At 37.7% G+C, this 22,327-nt stretch overlaps 1 protein-coding gene across 3 annotated transcripts in view; it reads left to right on the forward strand.

The window, feature by feature from the left end:
* Nucleotides 1-21,731, forward strand: part of LOC126412528 (protein AF-9) — a 108,862-nt gene extending 87,131 nt beyond the window's left edge. For all 3 annotated transcript variants that reach the window (XM_050082168.1, XM_050082171.1, XM_050082169.1), the window contains one exon: nucleotides 15,685-21,731. In XM_050082168.1, coding sequence (XP_049938125.1) covers nucleotides 15,685-15,798 — 114 coding nt within the window. In that variant the 3' untranslated portion in view covers nucleotides 15,799-21,731. The remainder of the gene's footprint in view (nucleotides 1-15,684) is intronic.
* Nucleotides 21,732-22,327: the final 596 nt, after the last annotated feature.

Below are 22,327 nucleotides of genomic sequence, written 5' to 3' on the forward strand. Positions count from 1 at the left end.
ATGTGTACTGGGCAGAGTTAGGGATCTAAAAGAAGGGAACTAACATCTTGATTTATCTGCCAGCTTCAGAGACGTTTAAATCTAATCAGCTTGACAAATTCCTACTTTTTTTTTACTTTTTAGTATTAATACCCAAGTCCTGTAATGTAATGCATCACGTCAAGTAAAGTAACACGATAGACGATTGTGTTGTTGTTGTCTTCAGTCGTGAGACTGGTTTGATGCAGCTCTCCATGCTACCCTATCCTGTGCAAGTTTCTTCATCTCCCAGTACTTACTGCAACCTACATCCTTCTGAATCTGCTTAGTGTATTCATTTCTTGGTCTCCCTCTACGATTTTTACCCTCCAAGCTGCCCTCCAATGCTAAATTTGTGATCCCTTGATGCCTCAGAACATGTCCTACCAACCGGTCTTTTCTTCTTGTCAAGTTGTGTCAAGAACTCCTCTTCTCCCCAATCCTATTCAATACCTCCTCATTAGTTATGTGATCTACTCATCTAATCTTCAGCATTCTTCTATAGCACCACATTTCAAAAGCTTCTATTCTCTTCTTGTCCAAACTATTTATCATCCATGTTTCACTTCCAAACATGGCTGCACTCCATGCAAATAATTTCAGAAATGACTTCCTGACACTTAAATCTATACTCGATGTTAACAAATTTCTCTTCTTTAGAAACGCTTTCCTTGCCATTGCCAGTCGACATTTTATATCCTCTCTACTTCGACCATCAACAGTTATTTTGCTCCCCAAATAGCAAAACTCCTTTACTACTTCAAGTGTGTCATTTCCTGATCTAATTCCCTCAGCATCACCCGATTTAATTTGACTACATTCCATTATCCTCGTTTTATTTTTGTTGATGTTCATCTTATATCCTTCTTTCAAGACACTGTCCATTCCGTTTAACTGCTCTTCCAGGTCCTTTGCTGTCTCTGACAGAATTACAATGTCATCAGCGAACCTCAAAGTTTTTATTTCTTCTCCATGGATTTTAATACCTACTCTGAACTTTTCTTTCGTTTCCTTTACTGCTTGCTCAATATACAGATTGAATAGCATTGGGGAGAGGCTACAACCCTGTCTCACTCCCTTCCCAACCACTGCTTCCCTTTCATGTCCCTCGACTCTTATAACTTCCATCTGGTTTCTGTACAAATTGTAAATAGACTTTCGCTCGCTGTATTTTACCCCTGCCACCTTCAGAAATTGAAAGAGAGTATTCCAGTCAACATTGTCAAAAGCTTTCTCTAAGTCTACAAATGCTAGAAACGTAGGTTTGCCTTTCCTTAATCTTTCTTCTAAGATAAGTCGTAAGGTCAGTATTGCCTCACGTGTTCCAGTATTTCTCCGGAATCCAAACTGATCTTCCCCAAGGTTGGCCTCTACTAGCTTTTCCATTCGTCTGTAAAGAATTCGCGTTAGTATTATGCAGCTGTGGCTTATTAAACTAATAGTTCGGTAATTTTCACATCTGTCAACACCAGCTTTCTTTGGGATTGAAATTATTATATTCTTCTTGGCGTCTAAGGGTATTTTGCCTGTCTCATACATCTTGCTCACCAGATGGTAGAGTTTTTTTCAGGACTGGTTCTCCCAAGGCCGCCAATAGTTCTAAAGGAATGTTGTCTACTCCCGGGGCCTTGTTTCGACTCAGGTCTTTCAGTGCTCTGTCAAATTCTTCACGCAGTATTTTATCTCCCATTTCGTCTTCATCTACATTCTCTTCCATTTCCAGAATATTGTCCTCAAGTACGTCGCCCTTGTATAGACCCTCTATATACTCCTTCCACCTATCTGCTTTCCCTTCTGTGCTTCCATCTGAGCTCTTGATATTCATACAAGTGGTTCTCTTTTCTCCAAAGGTCTCTTTAATTTTCCTGTAGGCAGTATCTATCTTACCCCTAGCGAGATAAGCCTCTACATCCTTACATTTGTCCTCTAGCCATCCCTGCTTAGCCATTTTGCACTTCCTCTCAATCTCAGTTTTGAGATGTTTGTATTCCTTTTTGCCTGCTTCATTTACTGCATTTTTATATTTTCTCCTTTCATCAATTAAATTCAATATTTCTTCTGTTACCCAAGGATTTCTACTAGCCCTCATCTTTTTACCTACTTGATCCTCTGCTGCCTTCACTACTTCATCCGTCAAGCTACCCATTCTTCTTCTACTGTATTTCTTTCCCCCATTCCTGTCAATTGTTCCCTTATGCTCTCCCTGAAACTCTGTACAACCTCTGGTTTTATCAGTTTGTCCAGGTCCCATCTCCTTAGATTCCCACCTTTTTGCAGTTTCTTCAGTTTTAATCTACAGTTCATAACCAATAGATTGTGGTCAGAGTCCACATCTGCCCCTGGAAATGCCTTACAATTTAAAACCTGGTTTCTAAATCTCTGTCTTACCATTATATAATCTATCTGATACCTTCTAGTATTTCCAGGATTCTTCCATGTGTACAACCTTCTTTTATGATATCATTCATATAACATGACACATGCCTTCATGTCATGTGCACTATGAATAGCAAATTTTTAGATTTTGGTTGTAGGATCAGGGATTTTAGCATATAAATTGACAGATACATGTGTGCCAACACCTTGTAGCTAAAAGAGCTCACTACACTGCGGAAGTAGGACTAAACTCATAAAAAAGTGTGAATGTATTAAGATGTTTTGATTTAAATGTCTTTGAAGCTGCCAGATAAGTTGGTAGTCTAGTTCCTTCTTTTACATCCCTGGTTCCGCCCTGGAGGCATTAGACTTTTTGTGTAACATGGTAGCAACATTTTCATTTTTGTTCATAATTTTGACATTAGACCACCATAAGTTGGCAACCAGTGTAGATTTTTATTGACTAGGGCAACAATTGAGGGTTTTGTTATTGTCTTTTTAATCTTGTTACTTATATTGTAGCTATAGATAAAGCTTTCAGAAAACAACAAGACGACCATTAATTACATGTATTTTTGTATGTTCTTACAAAATTTGAACCAATTCTCTCAAATTTGGAACACAGAAGTGGCATGGATACGAATGTTCACCTTTCCCCCCCCCCCCCCCCCCCCCCCCCCCCCCCCCCCCCACACATAGAAACTGAATGCAGCTAGATTTTTGAAAATGAGTCTTCAGTTTTATCACAAGATTGCATTTTTTATTTTTTTGATTTATTTAAAACTGTTTCTGCACATTCAGTTACATTAGGAAACATGTTACATGTTAAATTTAGCTTGACTTTAAACCCTCATATCTTGATAATAGATAAAGATTATGGGATTAAAAATTCTTTTTGACTCTAGCCATTTATATATATTTGTGCAAAGTTTGAACTGATTCATACAAGTTTAAAGTGTGGAAGTGGGGGGCTTCAAAAAAATCCCAGAAAAATGGGTGAAAAATTGAATGAAGCCGATTCTTGAAAGCGAGTTTTCAGTTTTATTGTAAGAACACATTTTTTTATTTATTTGATTCACTGTAACCCTTTTCCGCACTTTCATTTCGTATAAGAATAAATTTTATGTGCTACATTTAGATCAACTTTAAAACGTCATATCTTGACAATGAATAAAGATTATTGGATGAAAAAATTTCGTTTTGGCTTCATGCAAAGTTTGAATTGATGCGTACAAGTTTAAAATATAGAAGCTGCACATGCCAAAACCAGCCTGGAAAAGTGTTTATTTGCATGTTTTTGCACATAAAATCGGAACAGTGCACATACAAAGGGCACCACTGGTGAAGCATTAATTTCAGCTCAGCTGAAATCTTTTGCAAAAAGAATTAATCAATTTGCACAATTTATGTGGGTGCCAGCTCTGGTTCATTGTCCAAACCTAGTGTGATATACTGTAACGTAGACACAGTAAAATAGATGTTCGAATGGCTATACAAATGGCTGCCATTCAGGGTTAAACCAAAAAATTTGTACCCTCAGATAGGAACCAAGTACCAAGAACGCCCATCCCCCAGTCTCAATTCTATGCATGACCTTTTCATGCATATTTGTTCCAGCACTTTGACACTGTAAAAAATTTAATGATAGCTTCTAGGAACTCTTCATTTCAGTAGAATTCACTGTATTTTGCCATGTGTGTAATACACTCTTGTAGTTATGTAGTCGTAATATACGAGTTGAGTAAAGTAACTTATTGAAAAATTTCATGCTCAAGTATATAGTTATTACAGACTGTAGTAAATCTTGAGGAATGCAGATTCAACAAGTGACTGTTTCTGGTATTGTGTACATGCACCTCACATCAAGTGTTGAATATTTCCAGGTTTTCCCTAGCATATATTGTTGTTGTTGTGGTCTTCAGTCCAGAGACTGGTTTGATGCAGCTCTCCATCCTATTCTATCCTGTGCAAGCTTCTTCATCTCCCAGTACCTACAGCAATCAACATCCTTCTGAATCTGCTTAGTGTATTCATCTCTTGGTCTCCCTCTCTGATTTTTACCTTCCATGCTGCCCTCCAATACTAAATTGGTGATCCCTTGATGCCTCAGAATATGCCTTACCAACCAATCCCTACTGCTAGTCAAGTTGTGCCACAAATTTCACTTCTCTCCAATTCTATTCAATACCTCCTCATTAGTTATGTGATCTACCCATCTAATCTTCAGCATTCTTCTGTAGCACCACATTTCGAAAGTTTCTATTCTCTTCTTGTCTAAACTATTTATCATCCATGTTTCACTTCCATACAGATACTTTCGGAAACAGACTTTCTGACACTTAAATCTATACTCGATGCTAACAAATTTCTCTTCTTCAGAAACGCTTTCTTTGCCATTGCCAGTCTACATTTTATATCCTCTCTACTTCAACCACCATCAGTTATTTTGCTCCCCAAATAGCAAAACTCATTTACTACTTTAAGTGTCTCATTTCCTAATCTAATTCCCTCAGCATCACCCGATTTAATTAGACTACATTCCATTATCCTCGTTTTACTTTTGATGTTCATCTTATATCCTCCTTTCAAGACACTGTCTATTCTGTTCAACTCCTTGTCTAGGTCCTTTTGCTGTCTCTGACAGAATCACAATGTCATCGACGAACGTCAAACTTTTTATTTCTTCTCCATGGATTTTAATACCTACTCCGAATTTTTCTTTTGTTTCCTTTACTGCTTGCTCAATATACAGATTGAATAACATCAGGGAGAGGCTACAACCCTGTCTCACTCCCTTCTCAACCACTGCTTCCCTTTCATGCCCCTCGACTCTTATAACTGCCATCTGCTTTCTGTACAAATTGTAAATAGCCTTTTGCTCCCTGTATTTTACCCCTGCCACCTTTAGAATTTGAAAGAGAGTATTCCAGTCAACATTGTCAAAAGCTTTCTCTAAGTCTACAAATGCTAGAAATGTAGGTTTGTCTTTCCTTAATCTTTCTTCTAACATAAGTCGTAAGGTCAATATTGCCTCACATGTTCCAACATTTCTACGGAATCCAAACTGATCTTCCACGAGGTTGGCTTCTACCAGTTTTTCCATTCGTCTGTTAATAATTCGCGTTAGTATTTTGCAGCTGTGACTTATTAAACTAATAGTTCGGTAATTTTCACATCTGTCAACACCTGCTTTCTTTGGGATTGGAATTATTATATTCTTCTTGAAGTCTGAGGGTATTTCGCCTGTCTGGTACATCTTGCTCACCAGATGGTAGAGTTTTGTCAGGACTGGCTCTCCCAAGGCCATCTGTAGTTCTAATGGAATGTTGTCTACTCCCGGGGCCTTGTTTCGACTTAGGTCTTTCAGTGCTCTGTCAAACTCTTCACGCAATATCATATCTCCTATTTCATCTTCATCTACATTCTTTTCTATTTCTATAATATTGTCCTCAAGAACATCGCCTTGTGTAGTCCCTCTATATACTTCTCCCACCTTTCTGCTTTCCCTTCTTTGCTTAGAACTGGGTTTCCATCTGAGCTCTTTATATTCATGCAAGTGGTTTTCTTTTCTCCAAAGGTCTCTTTAATTTTCCTGTAAGCAGTATCTATCTTACCCCTACTGATATGTACCTCTACATCCTTACATTTGTCCTCTAGCCATCGCTGCTTAGCCATTTTGCACTTCCTGTCAACCTCATTTTTGAAACGTTTGTATTCCTTTTTGCCCGCTTCATTTAATGCATTTTTATATTTTCTCCTTTCATAAATTAAATTCAATATCTCTTCTGTTAACCAAGGATTTCTATTAGCCCTCGTCTTTTTACTTACTTGATCCTCTGCTACCTTCACTATTTCACCTCTCAAAGCTACCCATTCTTCTTCTACTGTATTTCTTTCCCCCATTCTTGTCAATCGTTCCCTATTGCTCTCCCTGAAGCTCTCTACAACCTCTGGTTCTTTCAGTTTATCCAAGTCCCATCTCCTTAAATTCCCACCTTTTTGCAGTTTCTTCAGTTTTAATCTACAGTTCATAACCAATAGATTGTGGTCAGAGTCCACATCTGCCCCTGGAAATGTCTTACAATTTAAAACCTGGTTCTTAAATATCTGTTTTACCATTATATAATCTATCTGAAACCTGTCAGTATCTCCAGGCTTCTTCCATGTATACAACCTTCTTTTATGGTTCCTGAACCAAGTGTTAGCTCTGTGCAAAATTCTACCAGGCGGCTTCCTCTTTCATTCCTTACTCCCATTCCATATTCACCTACTATGTTTCCTTTTCTTCCTTTTCCTACTATCGAGTTCGAGTCACCGATGACTGTTAAATTTTTGTCTCCCTTCACTATCTGAACAATTTCTTTTATCGCATCATACATTTCATCAATCTCTTCGTCATCTGCAGAGCTAGTTGGCATATAAACTTATACTACTGTGGTAGGTGTGGGCTTCGTATATATCTTGGCCACAATAATGCATTCACTATGCTGTTTGTAGTAGCTTATTAAACCTACTCCTGCATTACCTCTGTTTGATTTTGTATTCATAACCCTGTAGTCACCTGACCAGAAGTCTTGTTTCTCCTGCCACCGAACTTTACTAATTCCCACTATATCTAACTTTAACCTATACATTTCCCTTTTTAAATTTTCTAACCTACCTGTCCGATTAAGGGATCTGACATTCCACACTCCGATCCATAGATTACCAGTTTTCTTTCTCCTGATATCAACGACCTCCTGAGCAGTCCCCACCCGAAGATCCGAATGGCGGACTATTTTACCTCCAGATTATTTTACCCAAGAGGACGCCATCATCATTTAACCATACAGTAAAGTTGCATGCCCTTGGGATAAATGATGGCTGTAGTTTCCCCTTGCTTTCAACCATTCACAGTAACAGCACAGAAAGGCTGTTTTGGTTAGTGTTACAATGCCAGATCAGTCAATCATCCAGATAGTTGCCCCTGCAACTACTGAAAATGCTGCTACCCCTCTTCAGGCCACCATTGTGGTTGCACCTATGGTACGGCTATCTGTACCACTGAGGCATGCAAGCCTCCCCACCAACGGCAAGCATATATTAAGCATTTACAAATATGCAGGGTAGGTATTGTCATTATACCAAGACATTTGAAGCAGTTTCTGCTGGACTGTATAGGTGCTTATCATAATAAAACACCTGATAGTCTTTTTCTGCCCTCTGAAAATATATTTAGCTCCTGGGGAATTACCCCAGAGCAGCATTCCATATTGCAAATGGGAATGGAAGGAAGCAAAATATGAGTGTATTAACAACTGTTTGCTACTATGATAATTAGTGTGTTCTTTCAAAGAGAGTTTTTAAGTTATCTTTGGATTAAAACTGATTCCTTCTGCTTTTATCTGGTTTATTCGTATGAGTAATTAGTCATTTGGATTGTTTCTCTATTGTTAGTATACTTTGTAAATCCTCACCTGTGATTATTAGTGTCATGTCGTCAGTATGTAGTATACTCTTACTGCTGTATCCTGCTACTGGTGCGTGAGAGACTGAGTGCACTGAGTGCATGTCACCACGCATGTGTACTTAAGTTAACCAACAACTGTATCAGCGTGGGCCATAGGAAGCGTACTCACAGCACGGTCTCTGCCGCCCTGTATACCAGCAACTTCCGCTTATATACACACGAAGTAGCACTGACTCACTATCACTGTGTTCTTTTAGTTTGTACCATTCATCTCAGTTGTTCTGCATATCACTTACGTTGCACCTTCTGTATGATTCTTGTGTCTTGTTACATGTGGAAGCACAAGAGGATTAATTCTGTTATTGTTCAGAGACTTATGAATAAAGCCATATTTGTGTTACTTGGATCGGTTTTTATGTATTTCTTGGTTACTACACAATTGGCGCAGAGGATGGGATGGTTTCTGTATGTGCACTCTTTAAGTGCAGTTTCATCAGTTTCAGTCATTGTGGACGCCATGCTGCTGGCCGTGATTGAACAGCTTACTTCAGCAGAGATCACTTTGTCACTTTCAGTTAACAGATGGGATACCACTCCACTGGTCTATCCATCCACTTTTCCTCCGTATGATGATTCAGCTGAGGATTGGGAAGCTTATGAAAAAGATTCATACAGCATTTTTTTGGCGGTCATTGTGACAGACTCGAATTTGTGCAGTCTTATCCCTCTTGTGGATTCCACCTAAGGTGTATCAATTACTGTATCAGCTTGCCCATTTACAAAAACTGATAGCTCTTACTTTTGATCATATGTGCAGTTTATTGTTCAACTACAATTGCATATGAACGCGTGTCATAGCAGCATGAACTGAAGCCTACCAAAGCTGTAAGAAACCAAACCAGTCATACAGGACCTGGCCAGCCGAATTTTAGGGCTGTAGTCAAAAGTGTCAGTTTGTTTCTGATGCTCATAATGACTCTGATGCAGATTCATTGGTGCATGACAATTATCTGTTTAGCTCTGGACAAGGAAGTGCACCAGAAAGCTCTACTCTGTGAAACTCCTTGTAGGTTGAAGTTTTGCAAATAGGACAGTCTTTTGAAGTTTCTCAACTGAAGTGTGGGGCAATGTGGGAGTAGTGTCACAAGTGCACGCACTAGGATGACAGATAGCTTGCACGAGGAAGTGGCAATGGCAGTGGTTAACATGTGGCCTGGCTCCAAGCAGCCCAAGTTTGGTCCAAGCAGCCTGAACCACCACAGTGTCAGCTCAGCATTCTCTGTTTCCATAATCCATTTTGTCCAGCATGAATGTTCGGCATGCCGTAAGCGCTGGGCCACTTGTAATGCTTGCCAAAAGAAAGGCCACATTTTCTCAATGTGTTGTTCGCTGAAAGTTGTTCAGGATGTGGACATGGACGTTATTGTGTGACTCCAATGCTTGTGACTTCTCCCAAGTTGTTTAATGAGCTACATGTTTTTCACGAAGTGTGGCTACAGGTGGACACAGGTGCCGCAGTTATGTAATTGAATTCTCAAACCTATGTGAGTTTAGGTTTGCCACAGGCTTCAATCTCTAGTGGTGGTACGTGCAACCTGTTATGGCTAGTGAATTGTCTTCTCCACAGGTTGTAACTCAGAACCGTCAGAGAAACTTTGCTCCTGTGGAAACTTCAATACTATTGTCAATGCAAAGTCGATCGTGGATATGTATCCTCTCTCACATCAGGAGGAACTGTTTGTGAAAATATTGATTGGCCATACTTTTCTAAAATTGATTTGTCTGAAGTGTTTCTGCATGTTCCTGTGGATGAAGGGCCTCGGCAAGTTCTGGTTTTGAGTACTCCTCTTTGTCTCTATCAATATTTACACCTTCCTTTTGGTGTGGCTAACGCCCCTGCTATTTTTCAGTAATTTTTAGATCAATTGACTATGCTCAACCCAGGTTGCATTAATTATCTGGATGATATTGCTGTCATGCACTCCTCCACGGCCAATGACCTGAAAAATTTTTGCACATTGTTTTCTGCCTTATGGTCAGCAGGCATACAGTCTAACCTCACGAAATTTCAGTTTTTCCTATCTTCTTATGTTTATTTGGAGTTTGAGGTCTCATGGGATGGGGTTCGTCCTCTGTCTGACCACATCTCTACTGCTAAACCTATGCTTTGGCTGTCATCCTTGAAGGAGCTTCAGGCCTTCCTAGGGAAGATAACCTACTACTTCAAATTCCTGCCAGGGGTGGCCACATTGATCCAACCGTTACACGACTTGTTACACAAGAATGTACCTTCTTGCTGGAGCCCAGATTGTGAACGTGCTTTTCAGATGTTGAAATCCAAACTACTCTTGGCCCCTTGTGTAGCTGCATTCTCTCTGAACCAGCACATAGTTTTGGGCCTAACACCTCACAGAGCGGTTTCGACACGGTCCCAGTGCAATGATATACCGACGGCTGTGAATAACTTGTTGCATTTGCCTTTTCCCATAGTCTGTGCTTCCCAGAAATTTCATGTTTTTTTGTACTGCTCCAAGTTTCACCTTATTACTTACCATAAACCCTTGGTTTTCTTGTCTCAACCTCACAATTCATACGAGACACCTTCTCCATCAGAGCCATTGGGGAGCTTCACACACTAAACAGTTAGCTAGGAGACATGTTTTTTGGCCAGGGTGATGGCAAAATTGTCTGTTTTCTCACGGCTTCTGAGCAGTGTACCCAATAACAGGCAGCTCCCAGGGTGTGTCTGTTCCCGGGGCCCACTCCACACCAGCCATGGGAATGCATTCATGTAGACTTTGCAGGTCCCTTACTGAATACCTATTGGCTCTTGGTTATGGATGCATTTTCCCAGTTTCCTTACATACTCCAGTGTGTGCAAACATCAGCTTCGATAACAATTTATATGCTTTTGAGGGTTCTTCTGTTGAGGGCTTGCCCTGTATCTTAGTGTACAATATTTGGTCCTAGTTCGTTTCACACACCTTTCAATTGTTTTGTTCCCATTACGACATTCATCTTGTTATGGCTTCGCCATTCCACCCTCAATCAAATGTTGAGTTGGAAAGACTAGTGCCTACGTTCAAGTCCCAAATGAAAAAGTTTTTTGTGGATTCTTCTCCAGACGACACCTGTATCCATTTTCTGCTAAGCCATTGCTTCATGCCTATGGTGCAGCAGAGGCCCGGCTGTGTTGCTTCATGGCTGGCAGCCAAGAACACTACACCATTAACAGCAACCTTTGCCCCACATGCCACGATCGGGTTCGTCCAACTGCTTCACGCCGGGATCACCGGTGTGGACAGAAGGGTTTGGTCGCTGGTCGAAGTGGGTACCGGTCATATTTGTCTGCCACCGGAGTGCCATCTTTGTGACGTCAGTACAGCCGACAGGCTACTGGAGTGCCACTTTGATCAGTTGCGCCCACACTCACAGCTGGAAGCTACCGGTTCGCAGGTGCAAGCACCACACGGGTGCAGTGCCCTTGTACATGCCCATGTCTCTGCGCATTCCAGCTCTATGCTGCGGTGTCCACCTGGCATTTCGTTCTGTCAGCACCGGCTGCCGCTGCTCTTGATCCAATGGGTGTGTGTCTCATCAGGCCACCAGCTTCTCCTTCGTCGCCTGGGTGCCCTCTTTGCACAAGGGAGAGCTGTTCTGTATCCTGCTGCTAGTGATTGCACCATTGCGTGTAAGAGTGAGTATGCCAAGCATAGTGTCACCACGCATGTGTACTTAAATCAACTGTAACTGTATCATTGTAGGCTGGCCACTAGAGATTGGAAGTAGGAAGTGTGCACACAGAACAGTCTCCATCGCTTAGTCTTCCGGCGACTTGAGCCTCTATAAGCACTGTCTCACCCGCACTGTTTTGTTTTGGGTGAGGTGAGACCTCACATATGTTGCACCTTCTGTATGATTCTTTTGTTGTATTACATGTGGAGTCATGAGACATACACGGTATGTAACTTGAAAACTCATTAATGTAGGTAATAAACAGGAAATGTCCAATAACAGAATCTCTTTTTATTGGGAGTATTGCTGTTCTTTGCATATATGCATACATAAGCTGTAACCCTTTGCTGAAATAAGATTGAATAGACTGAGTGATTTATCATCTATGCCACAATATTTTAACTTTTTGAAGATTATGTCATGTGACACTAAGGCAGATGCTTTGCTTAAATCGATAAGGGTGCCAGACATAGATACCCTTTTCTGTACCCTGGATAAACATTATTCACCAAAGCTTCAATTGCTTTTATAGTTGGCAGGTGATACCTGAATCCAAGCTGTTGTTCATTTAAAATTTTGTTGCATTCTACTATTTATGCATACAATTTTTTATTATCTTGGCTATGACAAGTGCTATTGAAATGGGTCTGCAGATGGTGTTTTTTTAGATAGGTAATGTAACGTTTTGAGCACATGATGTTCTGGGAAAATTCCTTAATCTAGTACTTCCACAGTAAGAGAAATGGCACTTTGATTTCCTTTGCTACACACTTTGTTTTGGAATTACTAAATCAAAATAGTCTTCTATTTGAACTGCTTGTTTTGTGTATCAATCTGTGAATGTTATTTAAAATGATTAGGTTCTGAGTAAATTTCTTACTTGTTTGTTTGGCATGAGTGAGTAGGGCTTCCATGTGCAGTGTGGAATTCAAGAAATATCCATTGAGTGTAACACAGTCAATAGAGGTACTGCTTTCCTTATTTGTATTATTAATTTCCATTTTAATGACATTCCACACTGCTTTAATTTATTTAATGTAAACTTAATTTGCACTGTACTAAGCAGTTTCTTTTATTTATTTATTTATTTATTTATTTATTTATTATTTTTTTTTTTTTTTTTTTTTTTTTTTTTCTGTCCCAGTCGGTTGCGTGAGACTTATCTTTCATAATGAATAGTAGTTACCTGAGTGTATTAAGTTTTGAGGTGTACCACTGTTGGTTTGATGATGCTTAAGTGTAATATCTTTTGATTACAGTGGGGCACATCTTTTCTGCTAAGTGCTTAATCTCTATTAGGAAAATGGAAAATCATTTATCAATTGTTTTATTATTATGCATTATATGGGACCAGTCCATTTCTTTTGACTGATCTGTCATAATTGTTTACACTGAAGTCAATATTCACATGTCTTTCAGCAATATAGAGAGTTGAGCTTTCCAATCGAAGCCACTGCCCTGATATTTACAGTTCTGTAACATCTGCATTCAAGAGTGTCTCTTGTACATTAGTAATTATATTATCCAGAAACACATTTAGTCTGGTGGGCTTTTCATTGAGACAATAATAGTTTAATAACTTCAGAGAATAAACCAAATGAATCACATTTTTTCTCTTTGGCCATATATCTATGTTAATATCACCTACAATTATAATTTTATGCTGGTTACATATTATAGATGCTGTAAGTGACATGATGAAATCTAAACACTCTTAATTGCCTGCCTCGTGCAACAGTATTAGGTTGGTGAATAAGTTCATAGTGTTTTTCCATAAATTTAATAAACACAACAGACACTCATAACAATATACTCTCCCTCACTATGTACAACAGTCTGTCAGTGCTGGACTAACTTTTTGGTTCCTTGACTGTCGACATCATGTGGTTTTGAGGCAGTGAACTTGTTGAGCTATGTTCGGAGTGCTTTTTTATCCAGAAAAAATGTTGCTTGAAGGTTGTTCAATAGAGAGCAGAAAAGATGAAAATCTGAGGGTGTGAAATCAGGTGAATAAGGTGTGTGCCAAATGACTTCCCAACTCATTTCCCGTATATTGCTTTTTGTCAGTCTATCAGAATGCAGGCAGGTGTTATTGTTGAGAAGCATCACTTCACACACTGTTCCTGGTTGTTGTTCTTGGATTGCATGAGCACGACACCTCAGTCGTTGACAATAAATGGCAGCAGTGATGGTTACAATGTGGGGGAGTAATTTTTAGTACACCACACCATTGCTGTTCTACCAAATGCATAACATTATCTTTTGTGGCTTTTGTATGAGGATTTGCTGCTTTGTTTGGGCTGAACCGTTCCTTTCTTTTCCTTATATTAGCGTAAAGACACCATTTCTCGTCACCAGTAACAATACAGATTAGAAACAGTCAATGTTGTTCACGAGCCAATTGATGATGAGCATGCAGAAATGCACATATGGCCACTCTGCTGATTTTTTTTATTTTGGCTTAGAGCATGCGGTGCACATTAGGACTGTTTATAAAATATGGATGTATTGATATTTCCCCCAGAAAATATCGATATATGTCAGTGAAATGTTCTTTCCCAATATGTCGACATCAATATGACAATATTGAGTGCCGATATTTTTATTTTATGTTGAGTTTTCATCATGTCTAGTCTTCCTCTTTGACTGTTTGAAGCAAATATAGGTGGCACAAAAGAAGTAGTCCAATTGTATGGGGGGGGGGGGGGGGGCCTTAGCTGTGTGAATGGAATAACAAGATTTTTTTCGATGTGATGAAATAGCACACCAGTTGCATTAAAAAACAATTTTGAATCCAACTTGTTTGCTATTTTTTCACATCAGCATTCTTTAAAAAACAGTTGCTGAAAATGACGAACAAAAATCTAAATGACAAGATTGGCCTTTGTGGTAGTGGGGACATGTGAGGGGAAATGCTGATGTGATTGGTGCTTGGCACTAATAACAGAAACCGCAACATTTACCTTTACCACACAGTTTAATTTAAGAGTATCATTTCAACATGTAGCCAATGACAGATTAAGAAAATAAGGTATGAGAGGTTACCTGAAATGAAATATTGCATGACAATGCACAATGTACACAGTTGTTAATTAACAACACAACAGTTGGCCAAAAAAATATTGTAATACAAGTTTTCATCTGTAAAGAGTCCCATTATTAACCTACAGATTTTCAGATTAAATGTTTTTCTCTCAATTCTTGCTCTAAGGGGTATAGGCAGGCTGTCAGCACATTGATGTACAGAATATCTAATAATAAATCAATACTTAAATATACAGCTATAAAACCGGCAATATATTTGCATTGTGCAGCCGATATTTTTTTAGGCCAATATGTCACAATACCTTTTGTCGATATGTGGAGAGCTGATAATGATGATGTCTAAAATATCGATATATTAGATTCCCAGTACTTTTAAAAATATCAACAGCCCTAGTACCCATACACTCGATTTTTGAACTTTTCTCATTGCATGCAAATGCCACATGATTGTGGAATGATTACACAGTTTATCACATTTACCAGTTCTTGAGTACACTAGTATGGATCATTGTGGATTAATGCACTCAAATGATCTTCATCACACCCTAGAAGTCCTCTTGAGCATGGAGAGTCACTAATTCCAAAATGATCCTCCTTAAAATGTGAAAACCAGTTTCTTGCTGTGCTCTGCCCAGTGGCATTATGCCCATACATGGCACAAGTGTTTCTGGCTTCCTACACTGCTGTCACCCTTCTTTTGAGCTCAAGCAAAAGAATATGTCGGAAATGTTCCAATTTCTTCACTTGGGCGTCCATCTTCTAGCGTCCACAGCTCTAGTCACTTTATCTCCAAATGACAGAATAGCAGTATGTAAACTCAAATAGCATCAGTAAACTACAAAGAAAAGATTACAATCAATAAATAAATACAGAGCATCTGGCATACCAACATGCAGAACAATAACGCTACGAACTTATGCACCAACGTAAAACGCAGGGGCCATCAGACAAGAAGGATTCATACACTCTGTTTTATCATGAATTTCATTTTGTAACATTTTAAAATTTTTTTGAGATATTATGTGAAGAATGCAAGTAGTAATTTTCTTTTCCCATAACAGGTTATTGCAGAAACAGGCCAGTATGAGATAACAAAGAAGACTTTTGATTTTGATCTCTGTACATTGGACCGAAGCACAGTTCGCAAGCTGCAGGAATTCTTTGCCCCCTCCTGACAGCAGCCATTCATGGATGAAGGAGTCTAGTACCTGGAAACACATCATCAGTCAACTATGGCTGCATGTAGTTTCACTATAACATGGGCATCTGTAACACGTACTTAGTATGTGACTGTGGTGATTATACAGTGATGCCAAATAGAATAGAAAAGAGCTGAATAAAAGTGTGTAACTAAGGATGGTTGTTCCTGTAGCTGATATTTATCAGCTTTAGTACTGTGTGGATGCCTTTATGTGAGTTTCACAGGAGTTTTGATGTAATTCTCTGCTCCCTGAAGTATTTTTTTGAGTGGTAGCAGTACTGCAAAGCAGTAATTATTGCGTGTGTTCCGATGAAATTAGAGAGTATTTTACCACTCTCTATAAGTTAGGGTTCTGTGGAGCATATGAAAACAGTGCATCAGTCACTGTTATGTGTAACGGTATTCAGTATGTACTGCATCAACAGCACTATTGAACTGTGGTATCTTTAATCACTGTGATTGCAGCAATCAAATGCATGTAGTACCATATTGCTGTAACTGTTTTTTTAATAGTGCATTCCCCATTTCATCACACTTTTAGCTTTTATACGAAAAATTTGATGACAAGAGTGGCAGTACCTGCTAAGGAAGACACCAAGTTGAGGGCATACATTGAAAGTTACAGTATATATATCTTGATGAAGATTGCTTTTTTTCTCACCAGACAGCAGAAGTAACAGTGAATTGTTATCAGACTCCTGACAGAGGCAGTTAAGATGCTTCACTCTGTCTGGTGAGAGTGAGTAGTTCGTAAAAAAATGCAGCAGCATTTGTGTAACAGCATTTTATTCTTCTGTATGTAATACAGTGTCATTATGGAGTGCCACCTGTTAAAAAAGCAATCTCACATTACTTTACATGAATGACATGAGGAACTTGATTAATAATTGTGATTAGACTGCTTTTTATCTTGTTTTTGTTTTCTATTTTGTATCATACACTGTTGTGTTTCAGTTTATGATAGCGTAACTTTTTATGTGTAATTTGTTGTGTGTTGTCTCTTTCTGTAAAAAAGATAGTGGTTGAAAATGTTATTGTTGCAGTTGCAATTTATTGTTTAAAATTTGTTACTATGATTTAACAAGTTTAGTTATGTCACCTTATAATAATGATCTCACATGTTCATTTAGCATGCATCACAATTTTACTGTGTTCACTGGATGTGAGGTGTCCATTTGTAACTGATTCAGATATGTACTTAATAGAAATTTCATTTAAAAACATCAATTTCTCAGGAACCCTGTTTAGTATTTACATATTGTTGTTATACAACAAATTTCATTGAATTTTTACAAAAATACACCTACAGTTTACTGCAGCCACCCTTACTTTCATTCCCTTCTTCTTCTTCTTCTTCTTCTTCTTCTTGTGGGAGCAGTGCACCTCTGAAAGGAAGTTGCCCAATGTCAACCTGTTCTCTTATATTTCACAAGATTTTTTATTCAAAACTCCCAAAGATTATTGTGATGTCAAATGTTTACTGAGTTTTAAAATCCTTTGGTTTTTTTCCATGCTCCAGTATTCAAACATTTTGAAATAATACTTGTACATTATACAATGAAGATAAATTCCAAGCTAATGTTTGTCATGAAATGTGACATTTTGTTCCCGGATATGTTTCATCATTGTTAATTGTACTGTGTAGTAAATACACCTGTGATAAGTTTTCATTAAAGTGTCCTTGAGTACTGTAAAGCCTACTGGTGATATGATAGGCCTAATAATTGTTAAGAAAATTGGATTATTTGTTGTAACTGTTTAAAATCAGTAAGTGAAAGGAGCATTTTTGATAGTTACAAAAAAGAAAAGAGTATTTCATCTGTGTCCAAAATATTACAGTGTTAATTTCATTGATTACTGGGCTGTAAACACAGTTTCTTCATTGAGTCCAGTCATAACATGGAACATTTATTTGAGCTGTAGTTTGTACACATAAAATGATTCAACAGTTGTGAACAAACAAATATGTGTGTCAGAATTTAAAATTGATGTTTCAGACTATAAAAAATTTAATATGTGAAAAATGGAAGCAGTTATTACTTACAGAACAGTTTTCCCTTAAAGCAGAATTTATAATCTTCCACCCTTATTACATTTAACATTTCTTAAAACCTATTGCTTTTTCATGCTGAATACTAACTTTTTGTGTCATTTTTCCACCCTTTTTTTCTCTAATGTGAGTGTAATTGCCCCTCATTCTGATTATAAATTTAGTATAAAGGAAGGAAACCATGCTCCAAAGACATCAGGAAGAGTTTAGTTGTGAATGGAATGTAAATCACTAAGGAAATCGTAAAGGTATACAAATTTACATGAGAGATCAGTTCGTTAATTGAATTAAAAAATGTGTAATGCAATGTAGGATAGTCATTTGATATCCTGCGATTTGAGAAAAATAAGCATACAGAACTGCTTGACTGATGGGGTTACTTGCAGTAAACAGGACATGCTGACAAAAACTGGCAATTGATAGAAAGTTTAAGTATTTATGTTGTGTGTGCTTTTTGTTTAATCTGTTCTGTTTATTCCTGCAGAAAAACAGACATTGAATAAATGATTAAAGTTGTTTCAGCCTTGGCCTTTTATTGAGTGCCTTTGGCACTAATTTGATTGTCTGTAATTTCTTAAATTACAGAGTTTTTTTGTTTACTTGGTATGTGATGCATCTTACACTACTTCAGTGGGTGTCGTTAACATATAATAAACATCCACTGTGCAGTATATAATATAATTTTTCTTGTATTTTTAATTAAGTATGACAGTTACACATAGGGAATGGTTGCAGTGGAACACAGGTTTACAATTAGTGGGTTGTTATACTTTGAGCATTATTACATGTAAAGAATTGCTTCATCTGTTTAGTCACATGACATTAAAATGTTTGAGTCTCAGTCAGGTTTTTTTCATGAAATTATTTTGTCAAATGATGTACTGGTGGCACTGAGAAGAGAAAGTTTCTACTTAAAGAATTTAAAGTGTAATATAAAATATGACCAAGATTGAAAAGAGAGAGAAGCCAGTGGAAAAAAATACATGTTGTACTTCCCATTTTTCCCTTCTCTCTCTCTCTCTCTCTCTCTCTCTCTCTCTTTCTGTCTTGTGTCTGATCCCTTCCCGATGATGTATGTTGATATGGCACTGATATGCCAGTAAATAACATGATATTAAAATGCCCAAAAAAAGTACAAAACAAACATTATCTTAGGGAAAAAGTAAATGACTATTAGCCTCATAAACAAAACTGATAACGGCAAGTAAAATGCATAAACTAAATACATCTGTTAACAAAGTACATTTCCTGCTGCACTGCAATAGTGTATATCTTGATCTTAGTTTGTTCCTAATTTTGTAGGGAGACTTGGCTAATTTTTTTTAAAACAAAAGACAACTGTGTTCAGTAAGTTACAAATTTTGCAGGCTCTCTGGTGCTCCTTGGGAAACACAGCTGGCTTTTAAACCATGCAAGGTGAAAACAGCAAATCACATATTTAATATTATTCAGACTGTCATCAGAATGTGACAGAGGTGAAATATTTGTGTTGTTTTGCACAGTATATGCTGCAATAAACATTGGTAAGAAGTTGAAACTGTGTGTCAGACTAGTATTTGACCTTGATGCCATCAGTGCACTCCAATTGCCCTCTCCAAGCTGGACTGTGAGGCATCCTCGAACAGTACAGTTGGTAGTTAACTGCCCACAAAAGGCAGATACTTGGCTTTGAATCTTGATATCTCACATAGTTTTAACTTGTCAAAAATACTCCAAATTCTCTGTGCTACAGACACCAAGGTACAGTGTCTTGTTTTTGTATTGTGTCTTATCATAGTGCTCCATAACTTCTTCCTTTATTTCTCCATATTGTGAGTAATGAACTTACACCTACGAAAATGCTCATAGATGTTATAATAGTAATCAGTTGTTGTTCGATGTATGGCTGTTTTCTCTGCCATTCTGGAGCATCTTTTTTGTCTCTTAGATCAGTTTGTAGAATTAATATCAGCCAAAATCTCTTTTGTCACTGATTTAAATCTGAGCCTTAAACCAAATGTAATTAAGTAGATACATCAAGCATAAATTGTATTGTGGATTTACACGTGTCCAGCAAATTATAAAAAGCGGCAGAAGCAGAACTAAGGCTCACCAGTTACAAGTTAACATGCTTTTGCATGATGCATCATACTGAGAGAATTCAAATTCAAAACACACCTAACATTTATTTCTTAAATTGTTCATTGTTATGGTTCAAAATATCTGACCAAACTTTCTAGATACAATATCAATCCATTAACATCAGACAAATGAAAGTACATAACAACATTAATGGACCTTAAGCCAGTATACCCAGTATGTTAGAATATTTATTTATATAGTCCCATATTAATGGGCTTATATTGCATTATGAATTTTTTCCCACCGTTTATTTGCATTTATTCAGCTTTTTAATTTGTGTTGTGTGCTAAAATGTTGCAAAATCAGTAAAGGTTTTCTGTTATCTTGATGTAAACAACTGATTTTGCTATGTGAGTATACTGATGTGCAATATGTTAAGTATTTCAAAATAAAATAAATTTTGTTCTCACGGATACCGCATAGCGAATTCAATGTTCAGTGATGAACTCTGTTTAATGTGAATAAAATGCAGTATTTTTTAAGAATGTGTTCCATATTATTGTTAGAATAAGAGTTCTTCACAATTACGAGCACTTGTTTTGTATGTGTTGTTATTGTTGTTGTTGGTACCATTGTTGTTGTTATCATCATCATCATCATCATCATCATAATCATTATCATTTTCATAGCCACCATTATCATTATTGCTATTATTAGTGGCACCATTTTGTTCACACTGAAAACAGTTTATTTATTGGGTACTGAGCTGCTAATTTTATCTCACATGTTCCACATGAGACTGAAATTCAAGATATTTCTTCCAAATATCATTTTTTTCCATTGTAATTAAACAGTGATTAGATGTTTGGGTGGTGGGGGGAGGGTGGAGGGGGAACACACAAAATAAAATCATTTTCTCAAAATGCAAAGAGATGAAGACTGTTCATAACTCACTCAAAGTATTGTGCAGCATTTGTTGAACCATGCTACAGCTGTTAATAGCTTCTGTTCCATTTGTTTCAATTTAATGTTTAGTGTCCGTCTTTTCAACAGTCACGCAGAAAAACAGAAGTTTAAGTTACGAAACTGTTTTAAACTGGGGTTCATTTTTGAAGGCCAGTTTAAATCCTTGAAAGAGTTATTAATTTAATGCATCCAGTCATAAATATACCTGGAAACGACTTGTGTATTGAGTCCTTTCATCGGTGTATTCACATCTTGTAAAACTGATTGCAATTACTTGTACTTAGAGTTTATATTTGTTTCAACAGAATGCACTGATAATATATCAAGTAATGACTGGTTGGAGTTGGTTGGAGAGGTATAGGTGTATCACCATATACACATACATTTCTACTCTTAGCTACACAGTACAACAATGGCTTGTAAATCACAATCACGACATGTAACAAGTTTTTAAAGTGTGTGAAATGCCAAAACACAGTTTATTAGCAAATACCTCTCTTTATTTTTTAGCAGTGTTTGCAAATGATGTAAAGAATGACCGATTTTGGAAATGTATTTGTAATGTATTATTGTAAGTATTAGTTAAATGAGTGTTTCAGTAGGAACTACTTAATATTACTTTTGTGAAAGATTTAATTGTGAAATGGTATTCATTCTCATGTTTCAAGTTTGTGATAGAACACTTGGCCTTTTAATCTCTGATACGAGAAATTTAAAGTGGTACTATTTTACCGAACTGACTATGAAAATAGTACAAATTGTACAGAAAGTTTTGTTCTTTTCGAAGATGGGCATTTGATAATACCATTTTAATAAACCATATTCTTCAAGTATCTTGTTTTATTGCATTTAATGAGCATAATGTAACATTTAGTCAAGTATGAACATGCTGACAAGGGGTTGCCATAAGGTATCCTGGCATTCAGTGTGTTGTATCTAATTACTTCATATTTGCATGTAAGTTCTGGATTTTAAATTTTCCATTCCCATTAAACATTACTCCGTGGTTTATGGACAGAGCATATTAGTTACATCCAAGAAGCTAACTGGCATACATACATGTTGGCAATCCTACAATCGCAATATTACTGCCACAGTGTACACCAGAATGTGATAACACGGTGTAAGGCAGGAAACATGATGCAGTGTCATCATACTTAATTGCCATAAGGAGAAATAAACTGAAGTTCCAAAATGAGATTTTCACTCTGCAGCGGAGTGTGTGCTGATATGAAACTTCCTGGCAGATTAAAACTGTGTGCCCGACCGAGACTCGAACTCGGGACCTTTGCCTTTCGCGGGCAAGTGCTCTACCATCTGAGCTACCGAAGCACGACTCACGCCCGGTACTCACAGCTTTGCTTCTGCCAGTATCTCGTCTCCTACCTTCCAAACTTTACAGAAGCTCTCCTGCGAACCTTGCAGA

The sequence above is a fragment of the Schistocerca serialis genome, chromosome 7 (assembly GCF_023864345.2).
Source record: "Schistocerca serialis cubense isolate TAMUIC-IGC-003099 chromosome 7, iqSchSeri2.2, whole genome shotgun sequence".
Taxonomy (NCBI): domain Eukaryota; kingdom Metazoa; phylum Arthropoda; class Insecta; order Orthoptera; family Acrididae; genus Schistocerca; species Schistocerca serialis.